The sequence below is a fragment of the Silene latifolia genome, chromosome 6, assembly GCF_048544455.1.
Source record: "Silene latifolia isolate original U9 population chromosome 6, ASM4854445v1, whole genome shotgun sequence".
NCBI classification, from domain to species: Eukaryota; Viridiplantae; Streptophyta; class Magnoliopsida; order Caryophyllales; family Caryophyllaceae; genus Silene; species Silene latifolia.
Window position 1 is genome coordinate 38,651,763 of NC_133531.1, and position 19,186 is coordinate 38,670,948.

The window sequence follows — 19,186 nt, forward strand, 5'->3', positions numbered from 1 at the left end:
TATATAAGTGCACAAAATTGTTTTAAATTTATAGCTTAATCTGATGAGTAGTTAGGATTGCTAATAATTTCATAAAATCATTTTATTATATTATTTTGCATATATTGGTAGCAATTTGATCATTCACACTCAATTTGTTGCACTTGTCATTTAGTAATTGGCCTCATCCTCTTTCCTTGGTCTTTGTGCCAAAGCAAAAGGACAACAATTGACCGGGACGGAGGGAGTAATATTTTTGAAAAGAACTTTTTTTTTGTGTGTGTAACTAATATCGTATAGATTGAATACAACAAATTGGTTTCTTTTTAACCTGAAATGTTACAAAAAAAAATAGTGGGTAAATTAAGAATGAGTGATAATAAACTAAAGCTTGACAGGAAAATGAAAAACATTAGAGGGGAGAGGTGCATTATTTATCAATTTTGTAAAAATAGTACAATGGATAAATAAATTTTATCACTTCTCCTATATATATACTAAAAATATATCAAAGTAAATAAAATTTACAATTAAAAGTAAATTAGATTTAAAAAGGTGAATGAGGTCCTTAACGATTAACTATAATAGTTCGGGTCCTTATCGCTACATTTATCCATACTTTAGGTCCTTAGTGTGTACTTTACTCCTTCCCTTAGACATGTAATTTCGCGGGAGCTTCATGGTTTTTGGTTCATTAAGGCCCACATCACTTGAAACTCAACCAATGCCATTTTCCTTTTTAACTTCACTTCAAGTACCTCGGCCTCATTTTATAGGTCAATTTAGAGATGAAAGTGGACTGTTTTTGGGCCGTGTCGTGTGCCGGCTCACCGTATTAGAAGAAGAAAACGGCATGACCCTGGCATGAAAAGGTTGGCTGTATGTCATGCTAGTGAAATTGAAATGGCTGCCAGACATGGTCCACGGCGTGTTGTGTCGCGTCGTGTCATGCTACAAGCAATTCCCACGTTAGCCTTATTTCTTTGTATTTTGAGCGTGCTTAGGTATGCCAAAAGCATGTCGGTGTCCAGATGGGTCGTGCTGGGCTAGGTACGGTCTTTTTTCTCAAACTTTGGCCTAGGCATGGCGTATGACGTGTCGTGTCATGTTGGGGCGTGCTAATCCCGTGTCGTGCTAAAATGGATCATGAGGTGTCAGGCCAACGGCCCGCATGTCCAGTTCCATCTCTATAAGTCATTTCTACATATACTCATCGAATCATTTCTTATCTACTCGGTATTTATTTTAGTCCAAAGATCAAGAAAAAAAATAATGATAAATTAAAGAATTCTCTCACATGTCTACCTGCTCAAATCATATACCCCCTCTGTCACAGTAAATTGTTATCATTTGTCTTTGGGTTTTTTTGTCAAACACAACCTTTAAAAAAACTTTTTTTTTTCCAAACACCACCTTTAAAAAAAAAGTTAGTCAAACACAACCTTTAATATTTTTTTTTTGTCAAACACGACTTTTTGGTCGGATTCTGATAACTTCTTGACCGCTTACAATAGCATGACTTTCAGTCTATATTTTAGATATCAAACGAGGTCGGTTTGAGGTGTTCTTGGAATCGTTGGAAAGGTGGGAGTACAGACTTTCCGGGAATTGTCAACACGGTGGCCAAAAGTGGCCTTGTGTGGGGTCGATTGGTGCGTAAAGTGAGGCTGGTCAGAGAAAGGGCTAGAAGTTTGGTTTATAGCGGGTTGTAAGAGGGGTTCTCGAGGGTCTTTTAATGAGATTATGATATTTTGTTTAGTCTGAAAATTGGTATGAAGGCTGAGGGGAGTGCATGCTATGTCGTAGTTGTGTTGTTTGTGGTGGTCGTTGGTTGCAAGTGGTGCTTCAAGGGGAGTGAATTGACCCACGAAAAAAATATTATTTTGACTTACATCAACCCCGTGTCCGTGTGACCATCCTTACTTTACACACCAATCTACCCCACATAAGGCCACCTTTGACCACCACTGAAAAACTTGTACTCCCACCTTTCCAACGAGTTCAAGAACACCTCAAACCGACCTCCTTTAATTTGTTATCTTAAAATCGACTGAAAGTCACCCCATTACAAGTGCTCAAACTTTGGCCAAAATGTCATGTTTGACAAAAAAAATTATTAAAGGTTGTGTTTTACAAACTTGTTTTTTAAAGGTGGTGTTTGGAAAAAATTTTTAAAGGTGGTGTAAAAAAAAAAAAAAAAAAAAAAAAAAAAAAAAAAAAAAAAAAAAAACTTTGTCTTTTACATGTTTGTCAATGCTCATTTTATTTCGTAAATATATTTACTTATAAAAGTGTGAAAATTATAAAATTTTGATATTTTTGAAATTTTGAAAATTATAAAATATTTAAAATAATTATCGAGTACTCCATCGTCGTTTGGTCTTTTGCTTAAGACCGTCTTAAAACTCTTAACTTCAAATTTTTTTACACCCTCTTATTATTTCCAGTTCTATTTAAATTGTTTGAGAGCCGTCTTAAAGTTAAGACTATTAAGACGGTCTTAAACAATAATGGTGCATGGTATATAACTATATAAGTCATATATGAACGCGGCTTTCTCTGATGTTGTCTTTTTATCTTTTTGCTCCTACAGGTTGTTGCCACTACTGTCAAACAAACAGGACATCTTAGCAGTTAAGTTTACATCACTTTAAACATTTCTTCTCTTGATTATTTATTTATTAATGTGTAATGGGTTTTTAGTTATTCTTGCAAAATACTGTATTCATTTCTGTTTTGTTGGTAAATTGTCATTTTAGGTTGATTAGCTTTGCTTGATCATGTCTTTCCTTAACAAAGGTTTCAAGGCTTCTAAATGGTAACCTCTTCAGCTCGTTTACCACATTTTTGTGTGTCTTATATTGTTGTTTAATCAACTATTGTTCTTGTATGTTTATGTCTTGATCAACTTTAGTTAAGTTGATCGAAGCCACTAGTAAAAAACACTTTTGATCTTTAAATAAAAAATAAGGGGAGCAAGATTTGGACGTCTAATCTCGTGTGTGAATAGCCGAGGGATCATTTCCTCACTGTGATTAGAAATGAAATTTGGAGTAGCAAACATTTTTCTTGTAATTAAATATTTGCTTAGGCCTTAGGCCTCATTTTCAGGTAGCATAAATCGATAATTTTAACTGTGCATTTGGGATAGCGAGTGCTCCCCCAGGCTCACTGAGATATAGTATATGGACTTAAATGGTCAATAGGTAGCAGCATAACTAAGTTTTTCCACTGAAGAAATGCAGCAGGTGAATTTTTGATTGTTTCTTACTGAATTAGATTATGGGTGTCTGGAATTTTTGTTAAAACTGCAGTAGATAATCATTTGCTGATGTGACACAAGTTAAAGAATTGCTATTGGTGGGTTAATTTGTCATGTTTTGAAGTAATTTCTTGCTAAATTGTGTTTGTTTGGTAATCTTGGTTGGTTTTGATTTGTGCCAGTAAAACACAACTGAAGCTTACTATCCCTAGAATCAAGTTGTTGAGAAACCGGAAAGAGTTTCAGCTTAAGCAAATGCGCAAGGATATCGCTAAACTTCTTGAGGCTGGTCAAGAAGCCACTGCTCGCATTAGAGTCAGTTTCTTTATACCAAATTTTTCTATTATTTTTAAATTTGATGGACATTGAACAGATTGTCTTTCTGTTTGTCTCTTTTTTTTTGGAATTAGGTTGAGCATATTATAAGAGAAGAGAATATGATGGCAGCACAAGAGATCATCGAATTGTTCTGTGAGCTTATTTCTGTCCGTCTTCCCATAATTGAGACCCAAAGGTTTGTTTTTCTTCCTTGCTGACTGGGGGCTTGAACTACTCCCTATGTATGTCTTGGAATACGGATCACACTTAGTCGTAAATGAAATTACATTGAGTCTTATATTAATATTGTGTACTCTGCAGAGAATGTCCGCTGGACTTGAAGGAAGCCATATCAAGTATCTGTTTTGCAGCACCTAGATGTGCAGAGCTGCCAGAGCTGCAGCAAGTTCAGCTGGCATTTGTTTCAAAATATGGCAAAGAATTTGTGGCTTCTGCATCGGCGTTAATGCCAGACTGTGGCGTTAATCGGCAGGTATATTTCATTTTGGAATGGTTGGACAATATAAATGGGATGAAGAGAGGATAATATAATTTTTCATTGGTGTGCAGTTAATAGAGTTGCTGTCTGTTCGTGCTCCGTCCCCTGAAAAGAAGTTGAATTTGTTAAAAGAAATTGCCGAGGAGCATGATTTAAATTGGGATCCAGCTCCTTCCGAAACTGAACTTTTCAAGTCTCATGAAGATTTACTGGTGGGTAGTAACTCTTTTGCTTTCAAAAAGTGAGGTTTCTTCACTGTTATCTAATGTTTTCGCATAATCGCCTCAGAATGGTCCTACACAGTTTGTCAGTGGATTCAAGGCACCTCTTCCGAAGGAGAATGATGAAATTCTGCATTCTACTTTAGTTCATACCGAGTTTAAAGAAGACTCTGACGAATTAGAATCTCCCCAAGTTCCTAAAGTATCATTATGGCCGAGTGCAAAGGAAGATATGCATCCTTCATCAGGGATGCCGGTTGAAAGCTTGGGACCCACACAGTTTGTCGGTGGATTTGAGGCACCTCTTCCAAAGGAGAATGATGAAATTCTGCAGTCTACTGTAGTTCATACCGAGTCCAAAGAAGACTTTGAAGAATTAGAATTTCCTGAAGCTCCTAAAGTATCATTATGGTCGAGTGCAAAGGAAGATATGCATCCTTCATCAGGAATGACGGGTGGAAGCTCGGGACCTACACAGTTTGTCAGTGGATTGAAGCCACCTCTTCCAAAGGAGAATGATGAAATTCTGCAGTCTACTGTGGTTCATACCGAATCTAAACAAGACTTTGATGAATTAGAATTTCCCGAAGTTCCTAAAGTATCATTATGGCCGAGTGCAAAGGAAGATATGGATCCTTCACCAGGGATGCCGATTGAAAGCTTGGCTGCTGACCATGAATCTCCCAAATCTTCAGCAAATACTGGGATTAGCAAACAATTTGTGCCGTTCATATCTCCTCCATCGATGTCTTTGGCATCGGCTCCAGTGCAAGAAATCACTCAACCTTCAAAACCTCTAAGAACCAAAAGTACTGCAAATGTGGACTTGAATGATATCTTAGCCGCTGCAAAGGCTGCTGCCGAATCTGCTGACCGGGCTGCGGTCGCTGCTCGCGCTGCTGCCAATCTCGTGGAACTTAGAGTTTTCGAGCTTATTGAAAGCCGGAGTGGGCATTCTATTGATATGGGGGTTGAGAACCCGTTTCACGCTAGTGATTCTGAAATGGAAAAACTTCAAGTGGGTGATAATCCATCGAGCCCAGCTGATCACTTTGGAAATACCCATATAGAAAGCGCATCAAAAGACGGTGTTGATGGTGTAACTGAGCCAAAAACATCTCTTCCAGCTGAGAATTCTTACATAAAATCGGTGAACAATGAATCAATGTTTTCATATCCGAACCTTTTCAGCCCGCGGAGTCCTGGAACTCACGCTCCTGAGACAACGATTGGACATGAATAGACTCTGAAGCTCGGTTCTAAAATCCACTTATATGTTGCTTTCTTTGTTGTGCATGCATTTCTAGTACATGTTAATGCATATTTTCTTCAGCATATTGGGAGAAAAACTGCGGAACTCGTGTGATATAAAGAAGGATCCTCTTTGCTATCCTTGGTGATTTTTTGAGAGAAATTTATAAAAATATGAATTCTTGATTTTCGATGCTGCCTTGTCCTTACGGAGTACTTTTAAATCAGCTACACGCCTTGCATAAGGTGAATGAACACCAAGAAACTGATGTTACAATATTATGTATACTCTTATGCGATAAACGAGAATAGTAATTGTAACATAAATTACGTGCAGAATGCAGTTCTCGAATTGATGCCCAAGTGCTGGTGGAAGCAACTCTTACATAACAACTAGATAACAAATCACAAGTATAAGCCCTAAAATGGATCAGATATTATGAAAATAAGACGTTAAAACAAACTAGCATCGCCTTTTATATAGAAAAATAGTGGAAACTAGAAACAACCAAGGACAACGGCCAAAGCGCGACCTTCCAACAGTTGATCAAGATGAATGACAACCTGATACAGGTGTCCATGATAAATTACCGAAATTCATCTACATCAATTTGTCCTCTGTGACTCCATTAAATCCGCCCCAAAATTATGGAACAGTAATTGCCTAGTCAAGCAGCTCATATACATTACAAATGAATTTGATAGGCACTCAAGGACTCGAAGAGGAACTTAAAAGGTAAGTGTGCCTATAATTGATGGAGAAAACAAAAATTATGGTCAGAAAAAAGAGATGATTCATTTTCCATTGATCTTCAGGTCATTTGAGCAACTAAGAGAGCTATCTTGGACCGGATAATTCAACTGCATGTAGATTGTCCATCGAGTCAACAATCCAATCAGAGTTAGAGTGAGGAGCTAAATCCAGCTCTTGACGAAGAACTTCGACCTTTTGCCATTCATCCCACCTCTCCGCCAACCCATCGCCTTCAAGCATTCTTACTACGTCTGACATTTTAGGTCGGTCGAGTGGATTCCCTTGCGTACATAGAAGTGCCACTTGGATGAGTTGTTCAACTTCTGAGTCTATGTAATTAGTCTGAAGGTCAGGATCAACGAGCATTTCTAATTTCTTCTCTTTCAGAAGTCCTTTTACCTGTTGAAGAGCATCATCGGGTAAAATTAACCGTGCAAATAAGTACGTGAAATGAAATCCCTAGGCACTTGTCAACTTTGTCAACACCCAGATCAAACGCAACCAATGGTGCTGCCAAAAAAGACGAAAAAAAAATGACCAGGGCAATGGACAAAGATCTTGAAAAAAGATCCTGGATTTTTTTATGTAATTTTTTTTAACTTAAAAATTGTATATGTGGTCATGTGGATCAGCTCCTCACTCCCTTTTTCTCTCCACTACAGGACTACAAGATGAAACCTTGAAAGCAAAACGTTCTCCAACTCCATGCCTGTTTTCTAAAATTTGAAATGAAATAAATGCTGGGTAAAAAGAGGGACAGAGAGCACACTAATAAAAACTGACAAACGAAAATTAAAGGTCGAGAATATCATACCCAATCTAGCAACATCACATCATCATCGTTAGCAAGTCGAGCAAGATCAAAAGCCCTCTGCCCAGTAATAAGCTCAAGAAGCATGATTCCATACCCAAAAACATCAGTCTTTTCAGAGGATTTTCCAGTAGAAAGGTACTCGGGAGCTATATGTCCAATGGTGCCGCGTACTGCTGTAGTCACATGAGTGTCCTTGTAATCCATCAGCTTGGCCAAACCAAAGTCACCAACCACAGCTTCAAACTCTTCATCCAACAATATATTAGCAGCTTTTACATCACGATGAATGATCTTCGGATCACAATGATCATGCAAATAAGAAAGTCCTCTTGCAGATCCCAAAGCAATTCGCTTGCGAGTTGGCCAATCCAGTGGAGGTTCATCAGGTGGACGCTCTGGAAAAACATCACATGTTTATGTTTCAGTGTAAAACATCAAATAAATTCTGTATTAATGATATGCAAGGCTTATGTAACACGGCTTATGAGAGAACTAAAAATTTTGGTAGAAGGAGAAACAGTCTATCAACCATTTTTAGAGAAGGAAAAATAAGAATCCCAAGTTTATGAGAGCAATACTTATGTAACACGGCTTCACATAAGCATTAGTGTAAAATTTCATGTTTCTTACTCAAAAGCTTGGCTACTAATTAGTTCTTTTATAAGAGTATTCCGGCAACATGCAGGTTTATAATAATTTTGCGCAACTCCTCCTTATAAGAGACTTTTTATTTCATCAATGCCACGAATACAGAAAACGTCGGAGCAATAGAGATTCTAGGAGTTTTACCTCTCAAGCAGGAAGCAACGCTCCCATTAGACATGTAAGGGTAAACAAGTAGCCGCTCTGTGGGTGTCATGCAAAAACCACGCAGCCTGAGCAAATTTCGATGCACAGCCATGCTGATCATCTCCACTTCTGTTTGAAATTGAAGCTCACCACCAGGAGTGCGCTCTTCCTTCAGCCTTTTCACAGCAACCAGTGTTCCATCTGCAAGCCGTCCTTTATATACTTTACCAAATCCTCCTCTGCCAAGTATATTTTTGTTGCTGAAAGTATCAGTGGCGACTTGTAGTTCTCGTAGAGAGAACCTTTTGAGCTGGCCTAAATGGACTTCTGGATCCTCCTCAGCTGTTAAAATAATTAAGGACATAAGATAGGTTAATAGAAATAGTGAATATAGCATGAGATATTCTCATATGTGAGTAAGACCAACCCAAATGGGTTGGTGTCACATACAAGCATGAAACTATGTAAGACAGTCTCACATGAGTGTTTGTGTTAAGATTCAAAGATCAAAGAGGTTTAGGACTGACCAGGTACATCAAAGAAATATTCCTGTGGCTTCCGACGTCTCCACCAAGCAAATAATATTGCAGGTGCAGCAAACACCAAAGCAGCACCAGCAGCAACTCCGCCAGCAATTGCTCCAGTGGTACTACCGCCACCTAAAATAAAAATAAATAGTTTAGTGAAGACCAATTAGGACCTAGAATACACAAATGCAGCACAGCACTCCGTACTATTTATGTTGTCCCCATTTGACTTTCCTGGTTAAATGATGCTTACTTTGACCAATATGTTCTCACAATCTATAGTAGTAACAAATTTTTGAAAATGTTTCTGATAATATGAAAACAATTTTTTTAATAGATCAAACATGACGGAATTTATAATGTCTAATTATGTTGGGAGACATTAGTAGTTGCTGATATCTTTTGGCCACCAAAATCAAACAAGGACAATAAATTTGGGATGGATGTGGTAGAATTATAAATAAACAGTTAAGAATACCAAGCGCAGCATACAACAGCTATGCATGAGACCCATTTAATACCTTTAGAAAACTAAATTGCGAGTAAACGATAAAGAGACTCATAATCCAGACATTAAAATTCAAGTGAAACATCTTACATCAAAAACATGTACAAAAGTTGTTCTGACTGACAGTCAGAAAATGTTACCTTGAGAATTAACTGGTGTTGGTGGAAGGAAAGGAGGGGGCGGAGAAAATGGTGGAGATCCAGGACAGGGATGACCAGTGACAGGGCCGCATAGATTCAAGTTATTAGCAAAACTACAACAAAAAGCCGTAGAAAATCAGAAGCCGAACATGTAAAGTTCCATTCCACACATTTTGGATGTGTACAAACCTTATGGGTGTAAATAGTGAAAAGGAACCATTGTCTGGCACAGATCCAGAAAGGCGATTGTTAGATAAATCCCTGAAACAAGATCAACTTTCATATATTATATAATGGAACTGGAAAATTGGATATACAAAGAATGAGCCAAGGCAAGGACTTACAAAACTTGCAAAGATGTGATATTGGTCAATGACATCGGAATGCGACCGCTCAAGCTATTGTTATTTAGCCGACTATCCTTGCACATAATTTTCAGAACGTTAGAAGAACATGTTAGTACCAGTGTACCACGATTTCCTTCAATCTATTAAGCTGACTTCTAAATATAAGGTGTGTTACTTGGTCTCTGTTAAAGGTATCGGACATGAGCATGTGTGTGACAGTGTGAGTGTTGCACTCAGCTACTCCAGGAAAATCTGCTTAAAATGAAGTGTCCAAAAGTCATACTCAGAGCTGAGTATTAACCTGTGTTACTCCAACTCTCCGACACAGTGTCGTGTCTGACACGTGTCGGAGTGTCGGACACGGCTATTTTGGGTGAATTTTCCTATTTTGTGGTCTAAATTGAAGTGTCGAAGTATCGTGTCGTGTCGGACACCGACACGTGTCTGACACGCGACATGGCAGTTAAGTGAAGTGAGGTGATATGAAGAGTCAAAGTAACATAAGATATTAGTATCACATTCCCCAAACAGTAAATATGTGTGTCAAACTGTCAACATGTAGCTAATAGAAACCCTAATAAGTCCAATTTTAACAATACAACAATCGTTATCGAAAATATCATTGATTCACTATAATACTATATGCTTAGAATCCTGCAACTGCAAGTCTATTCCTGTGTTACCCCTACTCTCCGACACGTGTCGAGTGTCGGATACGGCTATTTTGTGCAAATTTTTCAATTTTTTGGTCTAAAATGAAGTGTCGAAGTGTCGTGTCGGCGTCGGACAAGTAGGTGTCGGACACGTGACACAACAGCTAAGTGAAGTGTCGGAGTAACATAGGTCTATTCTGGAATCACTTAAACCCAAGAGCAATAGTAGGAATTTACTTGGTTTCTCAACTGACTTGTTCTGTATTAAAAAAATACTACAAATTATATGCTTATTAAGTGCCCAGCAAGGGTTACTGACTCCAACTTACCGTTTTTCATTACCGAACAAGGCTGCCGTTAATTCACTACACATTCCATACATATAGGCATATAGCACAGACGAAAGAAAGCACTAAAACGCAGATATAACTTCCTCGCATATACAAATCAGGCAAGGCTAGGCAAACTCACAGAAATCGCAGCTTTGATAGCTTCCCAAAAGACGCCGGTATTTCACCAGTAAAACTGTTTAAATAGAGATCCAAGCTGACTAAATTAGTCAGATTACCCAACTCACTGGGTAACGGTCCACTTATATCGTTACTGTAGAGTTCCCTGTTAACAGGAAAAGCTATATAAATACAGTGAAGATACAACAGAAATGAGAAGGGTTAAATACATCGTAGAAGTTGCACTTATGAGAAGTTGGGATCACTAGAATACTACAATGCAATCAGAATTAGCAAAGGAATAACAATACAAGCCTCTTCCCTCTATCCCATATTTTACTGGTGACCTAAACAAGTACGAAGCAAAGCCTTCCACTTTCTTCATTTGTTGAACTTTGATTACACTTCCAAGGAAGATATTTTTTCATAGTTGCTTTCAGAATTTATCTTGTTAATTTCGCAAAAAGCCTCCTCATGTGCGTACATCAAACCCGTCTTACCTTGTCATATGTGAAAGCTTTAAAGCTCTAGGGTAATATGGTGGCTGTTTTTTAAACAACTCTTATGGTTGCAAAGTATGTCATATGTAAGCATAGCAACGAACGACATGCCCTTAGTGATTCAGCATCAATTAGATGATTTAACTACATGACCACCATGATTCGGCTGGCACAGGAATTCTGGAAACACACCCACTTATTGAGGTAGCAGGAAACAAAACTAGGACATTTGGTTTTGCGTCACACGCTCCTCAAAGCTGATGGTAACATTTTATCATTACCATCAGACCATCTTATCAGAGAAATAAAAAAAAATCATATGTATATAGGTTATTTGGCTATTCAATCAAATTAAAAAAAAAAAAAAAAAAAAAAAAAAAAAAAAAAAAACAATTCAGAAAAGAGTGCCCTATAAATTAACTTACAAGTATTGGAGATTTTTCAGAGAACCAATTTGTGGTACTAGTTGACCTGTCAATGCAGCATTTCCAAGATCCCTGGCCAAATACAAAAAGTCATGTGATATACTCCTCAAGTCCTCATCACAAATTCACAACCCATAAGGTCCTATGCAAGACAGAGAACGGCATTGACATTTATAATTTGCATACTTACACTCTAGTAACACTGTTATCAGAGTCGCATGTGACATGGAACCAAGTACAGGGGTTTACAAGGGTGGGATCCCAGCTTTGCAACACATTATAAGGATCCTGTAAGTTGACCCTCAAGGTATGTAGAGCATCACCTGCCCACAATTTGAGACATATTATGAATTTATGACTCGAACAAAGAATTTGGCATACAAGTTCAATACAAAATGGAGAATGAATTTTGTTAATGGTAGGACGATAAGAACAAATGAACAAGTAGACCAGATGATAGAAAATATACTCAATAATACGGAAGGCAAACAATATGTTCACAACTTTGTTGAACATCGCTGGTGCTTCAGAAAGAGATAAAAGGGTAAAGATGTAGAATAACATCCATAACATGCACATTATCACAGCCGGACAGGCATACATGCTCACACGAACATTCAATAAATTGTTGTTGGCACATTATCACAACAGGAACAAAATAACATTACTCTAATGCCTTAAAGGCTCCCGCCCATGGTGAGGTAAGGGGATTGGATGCATGCATCCTTACCTCTGTGTTTTAGAACAGAGAAGACTGCTTTTGTATATCTTGTAACGAAAATTGTGTTGTGAATCACATCCTTGACCAACTACTACTACTACACAACAAAATCTCACAGTTTATTGAGCTCTTTGCTTTCTTTCATCTTATTCCAAAACCAAAGAATAGTAGACCTTTGCTCCAAACGCAGAAACAATATTACCACACCAGAAGAATACATAAGGCAGATTGTAGGGTAACAATCGCCATACGAGCATCTCTACTACCAAAGATACTTCAGCTTGCACCGACAGCATTGAAGCATCATCCTGCTAAACCATCCTTTTTAACGGTCTACTTTACCACAAGTGATCACCAAAAAACATAGAATTTTGGTTCATACTACACACTCAGTTTTCAGTTTCAAACACCAATGCCATCACCCACAGATGTACCTAAATTCTCAAGACTATGAAAAAAGAGTTCAAAACTTACTACATGCTCAGTTTTGTTTGGGCTGGTAATGTTTCACATGGTGAATCATTCCAACCCTTGTATGGTGACGGTTTTTTCGATTATTAATACAATTACTTACATTTTACCCCAAAAAAAAAAAAGTCAACACTCTAAAACTACTAATCTCCCATATTGAATCTAGCAATGATATGAAAAGGCATTCTCCCATTCACATAAACAAAACTAGAACAAAACAATCAAGCAATAATTGACAATCTCAACTGTAAACCAGCTATTATGCCACATGAAGCATGAACTTGACATGGTAACAATTGCACATCAAATGGCTACACTCTTCAACTATCAACAAGAGCTCAAATTTCATGATGAAAACTCATACACAAAATACTTGAAAGCAGAAAGAAAAAAAAAAAACACCAAAATAATAAAAGAACTCAATTTCATAAACTTATTATCAGAATCATATAATTCATCAAAATTCAACAAAAACATCAAAAAATTAATCAACTTGAAGATGAAAAATCACATACCTTCCACATTACCAAAAACAATCCTAAAAATCTGAACAACAAACACAACCAAACCAACAATCTTCACCCTCATCACTCCTTTTCCCTTTTTCCAATCTTACTCTAGATCCAAAAACCCAACATTTAATTCCCAGAACCAAACCCTAAATCACCTCAAAAACTAACTCACATCAATACATCGTCATAATTCAACCTCAAAATTTCTGGGTATTTTACAAGATCAAACTTTGAGCTAAGATTTCACCTTTTAATCTTCTGGGTACTCAAAAAGATTAAAATCTTTACCTAAATCAATGACACCCAGATAAAAAAAAAATCAAAAATCAAATTAATTAAGTGGAGATAATAAAGCAGAACATTCCTAAGCAACTTTTTGAGCACATTTTTAATTTATCCCTTTTTAAACACTCAACTTTACTGTATTTTGTTATTAGTAATCTATTACAGCAATGTTACCACATTATCTTTAACAAAACTTTTTTTTTACCTTTTTTGTTTATATATTTTTACTCACATTTTAAAAAAGGGAAAGATAGAGAGAGGGAAAGGAGAGAGGAAGTGAGAGTGATGAGTGAAAGCATGCAGGCGAGTTGGGCTGCCCCATAACGGGACTGACCGTTGCCCTTGTGACAGTCTAAACGGGGTTCCCGCTCTCTCTTTCTTTCTCTGTCACGCACACTAGGCCTAGATGAGGACCTTGATGTAGAGAAGCTAGAGCCTAGGGAGTAGTATAGTGGCAAATTGGTCATTGTCACGCTTGGTAAACGGGTCGGACGAGCGAGTCTCGTGTCTACTGATTGTGGTTTCGGGTTAAGTATAGGTTGAGTACTTGAGTGTGTTTCGAGTGAAGGAATTCTATTCGTGTGAGTTAAAGTTAAATACGAGTTGAGTAAAGCCTAATCACTTTGTTTGGCCATTTGTTTTTCATTTGTTTACTATTCTATACTAGATTTTATCGGTAACTAATTAATGTGATTCAGAGTTGCAAGGAACTACGAAAATACTTGTAATACATTGTTTTGTTGACACAAATTACATTAAGGTAAGAGTGTTTATGAATATGGTTATTGCAAAATAAGAAAAGTTGGTTACATAACATTGTCGTCACTTTTTTCATTAGTGAATTTGGATGCGCCTTTTTAAAATAATGAGTCGGATATAAATTTTAAAAGTTGGGTTGGGATGAAATTTTTTCCTCGTGGTCTATTCGGTGTTGGTTCGGCCTCAATTGTTATCATAAAAATGAGTGACTCTTTATACTTATTTTCTTAAGTGTACGATATAATGGTTTTTAGGTAATTTTAGGGTTCTATTAGGTTTTGTTGCTTTATTTTTGTGTAATACCCCATTGTTTTTTAGGATGGTTTATAATGTTTAAGTTTGGGCTGCTTGTGGCTATGGGCCAAGTCCACAGGTCATGATTGTGGGGCTTTCCTTAGTCTCATATTAGGCTCGTTGTATGGTGACAGTTTTGATCTTAATATTATGTCTATGTTATTTTCTATTTTCATTTTTATGATTTGTGGTTTTAATGGTGTTCCCATTTTTAAATAGATGTTGATTATATTGATGTTGTATTTATATAATGATTATTTGAGTACAACGACAATATATAGGCGGTGTGTATGTTACTCCTAAACCATGTATAATGAAACAATGAACTTGGAAAACATAATCTATAAAATACTATTAAAAGGCATTACAAAAATGAATTTTAATTTATTGTCACGTGTCATGTCTATATAACATCTTCAATGGTAGTTTTCAACCCACCTTACTTTAAAAAAAATATTTATGTTGTATTTAAAATCAAAGCAGTTTAACAGTCATTCACCAGCAGTTTTCTTATTTATTCACCTCTTGAGCTCCTCTAAGTAACAGTCACGATACTTGTAACTCCCAACCTAAATACTCCGCACAAACTACAAACCTAATTAATTAGGTAAACTAAATAATAAATGCTTATAAAACTTATACTCCAATAGTCTTCCGTCACTATCATTCCTTCAGCATGCGTTGCTCATGAACTTCTAATTTCTTTTGAATAATTTTTTTAATTATATAGTTGAAGTACATGCGTTTAATGTCTATAATGTTTAATGAAGATCAAATCTATATAACATTGGTATTGACATCCCTTTATCTTCATGGAGCATTAATGTATTATTCATGTGTACTATGATCACTGATTGACTAAGACTTGCTTTATTATTGGTCTTTATGAATCATTAGCTTTCTATTTGAATGCACACTTTTCACCCAGTTTGTTGTGAATCGTTGACATGCTATGAGATTATTTGGTTTCATTCTCTTCATTTTCTCCATGTTGGTGTTTTCGTTTTTCATTAATACTCTGTAGAACTTAATTATCATATATTTTCATAGCATCATAACACACGGAATTAACTAATGTCTTTCCTCAATGTACAGATATGTAGTTTGAAGATGATAGAAAATAAAAAGATGGAAGACCAAGGTATGTAGATTTTGAAGGTATAAATTTAAGGTAGAAGGTGATAATTTTTATCGTATTTTGTGTAGACGGGTTGGAAAGTTTTATCGGATAAATTTGGATAATAATATTGTTTTATTTATATCAAGCGGAATTACTTTTTCACATACGGACTTTACTCTTTCACATACAATTTTTCATTAATTTTCAATATCATACCCTTTTCCTAAACCTAAGTAAATTAACTCTTATACTGCGTATGACATCTTCCCTAAAATCGAATCTAAATGTTCTAAAATTTGATCAATGATCATAATCTAATTGCTTTAAGAATAATGGAGAACAGTAAAAGCGCATTAGATAATCAAACAATAAAGAGCAGAGTGCATAGCAAAGTGGAATCGAACGAACTGAGAAATGCACTCTCATAATCTCTTTTGGACAAGTTCCAAATCCATAGTACTTCGTACTATAGTGCCAGGACTGCCAGCAATACTATAATAGGGTGGTCGGACAGGTTGGTCGGTTTAAGGAAAGTAGATATTGGCCGGAGCATGTCCGCCGGACTACGGCTCCATCGGAGTAAGGGCGGACAAGTGGTTGCTGGAGGGAGGTGAAGGTAAGGAAGTAGGTGAAAGAAAATTAATTGAGTGAGAGATAAAAAAAATGACAAGGGCAAATTTGTAAAAGACGTATGTGAAAGAGTAAAATCCGTATGTGAAAAAGCACGTCCCTTTTTTATTAGTCTCTCTCATTGCTCATAGTTTATTTTGTAATTAAAACTGATTATGAATCAAACAAAAAAATATTACTTTGTTATTTTACTATTAAATGATGAATTGTACAAGAGTTTGTACGTTTATTAACCTCAAAATTTAACATTTGGTAGTTTAGGTTGATTTGATTTATTATCGCTCAAGTTTGAGTCATTGTAATTTATGTTGCCAACCTCGCTGCTAGGCAACGTAATCTCTTGATACGCGATGGCAAGATACCAAACATACATGTTCCAGACCTTCCAGTTCGTTTTCCATATTTTTTCTTTGTTTATTACGTACTGATGCAATGAGTTTTGTAACAATAAAGCAAACTAAATTTACTAACAATTGAGTATGCATATCTATCTATATCTATCTATATAAAAAATATAATACAGAAACCAGCTGACATCGGCTATTACACGTGTCAAGCCACCGTTCTTTCAATTCCCGCCTAAGTTCAGCGCTCTAAACCCTAAAATTTTCAACTCATTACTCATTCTTTAAGCCGTCATATTGAATTACTTCCTTTGTCTTCATCCTCTCATCACAGGACGCTCATCACAGTTGTTCACTCCTCCTGAACCCCTCCTTCACATTCATCAATTAGCTAAGTTCTCAATGCATCCTTTATCATTTTCTATCTCAGAAATCCTAATCATTACTTTTTCATATCAAAGAAGATGGATTATTTGAAGTCTATCAATTCGTGAAAGATTTTTTGGTACAAGCAAATTCTTGAAAGGTAAAGTTGCTTTATTTTCGCTTGAATTCATCATTTACACTTCAAATTTGCCAACTTATGATCCTTCACAAAATTTAACATCTAAACATCTAATTTCCGGATGTAGGTTCGACAATTTAATATCCATTATCAAGGCGGCTATTGATTTGACTGCGATTATATAAGGTTAGCCTTCGAATTTATCTCATTTTTTTCCGATAATTTATCTCATTTTTTGGTACTCCTTATTTTATTGCAAACTCAAGAATTGAGTTTGAGTATAATATCTCCAAAATTTACGATTTTATGGTTTTTCCTTTATTTTTAGAAAATTAATTTAGAGTGTTGAGAATTTAGGACATGATTCTAAAATTTATGCCATAATATATTTTAGAAATGTCTATGATTATTTTTTTATTGTTTGTAGTTGTGGTTTACTTTTAGGGCTTATTTGAATTGAGGGTAAAGGGAAGGGAATGAATATGGGAGTAATAGTTAAGGTGCATTTTTCATGTTTGGCATGAGAGTAATTATTTACTTCCTGGATCTATTACCCTCATGAAAGGGTAATACATTACCCACCCTCCCCCCGGGTAATGATTAAGGGAGTAAAACATCTACTCAGTAGTTATTACCCTTATGTCAAACCTATCATCAATGAACTCATTACCCAAGTAATTAACTTCCCCAGTAATTATTACCCAATTAAAATTTACCCCCCGAATTATTCCATGGATTCCAGGCAAACCCTTAGGGCTTGCATGGATTGAGGGTAAAAGGAGGGGAATAAATATGGGAGCGATAGGTAAGGTGCATTTTTCATGTTTGGCATGAGAGTAATTTATTGACCTCCTGAATCTATTACTCTCATGAAAGGGTAATACATTACCCACCCTCCCCCCTGGGTAATGATTAAGGGAGTAAAACATCTACCCAATAATCATTACCCTTATGCCAAACTTATCATCAATGAATTCATTACCCAAGTAATTAACTTTTCCGGTAATTATCACTCAATTAAAATTTATCCCTTGATTATTCCATGGATTACATGCAAGCCCTTAGTTGCTTTTGGGAAATAAAAATACATTTTTGTAGTCTTCAATTATCAAAACTTAGTACCTCAAAAAACTAACGGAAACTTAGAGTTAAAATTCGGCGGTGATATTAATATTAGATTGAAGTGTATTTGATTTATTGTTATACTATGTAGGTGGTATATTACTCCATGACTATACGGATAACATACACATCGAAGATAAAGTGAAAGGGTAGTGACATGTGATCAGTGTGACTGCCAGACAAGACAAGTGAGCTGCTAAAACAAAATAAGGCAAAAATACAAGCAAATTTTCATACTCAAAGTTCATTATGGTGAAGAAATGCATTTGCAAAATAATATGTACATTGCAAGTTGGTAAATCAACAAACAAAATCGTATTAGACTATTGTTATACAATTATCGTACTATTAACATTTGTAGCAACTTAGTTTATAATTACCAACTTGATGGACAGAGTAAAACAATGAAACCATCTTTCATGTTATGATAACATTTTCACTATATTTTGCGAGAAAAGGCGTGTAATAAAGATCAATTATAATATTAAATTAGTAGTTGTTAAGTAACAACACAAGAAACTCGGGAGTTAAAAGGACAAACTTACTGTACTTGATTAACATGTCTAAGAATTGAAAAAAAGCCTTTGCTCTCAAAGTAGAGGTTAAGGAAGAAGGCGAAACAACCATGCTAACTTGAGATTAATTTTCGCACCAATATTTATCTCAATGACGTAATGGTAAAACAAACAACCTTGACTAGCAATTTTTTTTTAACAATTTTATTTACAACAAATTAGTGTATAGTAATTATTACGTAGTTTTGTGTATTAACTTTTGCGAATATAAAAGAGAAATCATGTCATCCTTCTCTTTTGAATTTTTTCAATCTTCTCATTTCCCAAATTACAAATCAAATACGAGTACATAATACCTACTTGCTAATCCCCTCATTTCAAATGAATTTTATACATTCGATTAAAATCTCCTTCACATATATTAAATAAGCGTATAAAATCCATTTAAATGGATAAAGAGTATTATTGAAAG

At 35.9% G+C, this 19,186-nt stretch overlaps 2 protein-coding genes and 1 long non-coding RNA gene across 5 annotated transcripts; 2 read left to right on the forward strand and 1 right to left on the reverse strand.

Annotated features, from left to right (window-relative positions):
* The first annotated feature begins 2,524 nt into the window (after positions 1 to 2,524).
* LOC141586753 (uncharacterized) lies at positions 2,525 to 5,721 on the forward strand. 2 transcript variants are annotated; one of them, XM_074408072.1, is made up of 7 exons: positions 2,525 to 2,612; positions 2,739 to 2,797; positions 3,424 to 3,556; positions 3,652 to 3,755; positions 3,881 to 4,052; positions 4,130 to 4,270; positions 4,347 to 5,721. In XM_074408072.1, exons 2-7 carry the CDS (start codon positions 2,760 to 2,762, stop codon positions 5,520 to 5,522), a joined length of 1,764 nt encoding a protein of 587 aa, XP_074264173.1. In that variant the 5' UTR covers positions 2,525 to 2,612; positions 2,739 to 2,759; the 3' UTR covers positions 5,523 to 5,721. The 2 variants fall into 2 exon arrangements, with proteins under 2 accessions (XP_074264173.1, XP_074264174.1); XM_074408073.1 differs by lacking the exon at positions 2,525 to 2,612 and having other exon boundaries at positions 2,658 to 2,797.
* A 352-nt stretch (positions 5,722 to 6,073) lies between these two features.
* Positions 6,074 to 13,814, reverse strand: LOC141586752 (somatic embryogenesis receptor kinase 1). The gene is made up of 11 exons (XM_074408071.1): positions 13,144 to 13,814; positions 11,627 to 11,759; positions 11,437 to 11,508; positions 10,534 to 10,677; positions 9,407 to 9,478; positions 9,252 to 9,323; positions 9,063 to 9,175; positions 8,415 to 8,546; positions 7,888 to 8,229; positions 7,099 to 7,493; positions 6,074 to 6,683 (listed from the first exon to the last, which is right to left on the reverse strand). The coding sequence occupies exons 1-11, from the start codon at positions 13,214 to 13,216 to the stop codon at positions 6,369 to 6,371; spliced, it is 1,863 nt and encodes a 620-aa protein (XP_074264172.1). The 5' UTR covers positions 13,217 to 13,814; the 3' UTR covers positions 6,074 to 6,368.
* A 1,306-nt stretch (positions 13,815 to 15,120) lies between these two features.
* Positions 15,121 to 18,664, forward strand: LOC141658719 (uncharacterized). Of its 2 annotated transcripts, none has more exons than XR_012549371.1 (3): positions 15,121 to 15,268; positions 15,574 to 15,619; positions 18,291 to 18,664. It is a non-coding gene; the product is annotated as an uncharacterized LOC141658719 (long non-coding RNA). The 2 variants fall into 2 exon arrangements; XR_012549370.1 differs by lacking the exon at positions 15,121 to 15,268 and adding an exon at positions 15,308 to 15,468.
* Positions 18,665 to 19,186: the final 522 nt, after the last annotated feature.

What these genes read in the sequence shown, in the direction of transcription:
- LOC141586753 (XM_074408072.1), top strand. Translation starts at nt 2,760, where the DNA reads ATGTCTTTCCTTAACAAAGGTTTCAAGGCTTCTAAATG. An exon ending in GGTTTCAAGGCTTCTAAATG is followed by an intron (nt 2,798 to 3,423) that starts GTAACCTCTTCA and finishes GATTTGTGCCAG; the next exon opens with TAAAACACAACTGAAGCTTA. An exon ending in AGTCTCATGAAGATTTACTG is followed by an intron (nt 4,271 to 4,346) that starts GTGGGTAGTAAC and finishes TAATCGCCTCAG; the next exon opens with AATGGTCCTACACAGTTTGT.
- LOC141586752 (XM_074408071.1), bottom strand. Translation starts at nt 13,216, where the DNA reads ATGAGGGTGAAGATTGTTGGTTTGGTTGTGTTTGTTGTTCAGATTTTT. An exon ending in TCACTATTTACACCCATAAG is followed by an intron (nt 9,176 to 9,251) that starts GTTTGTACACAT and finishes TTTTTGTTGTAG; the next exon opens with TTTTGCTAATAACTTGAATC. An exon ending in CGTTGCTTCCTGCTTGAGAG is followed by an intron (nt 7,494 to 7,887) that starts GTAAAACTCCTA and finishes ATGTTTTTCCAG; the next exon opens with AGCGTCCACCTGATGAACCT.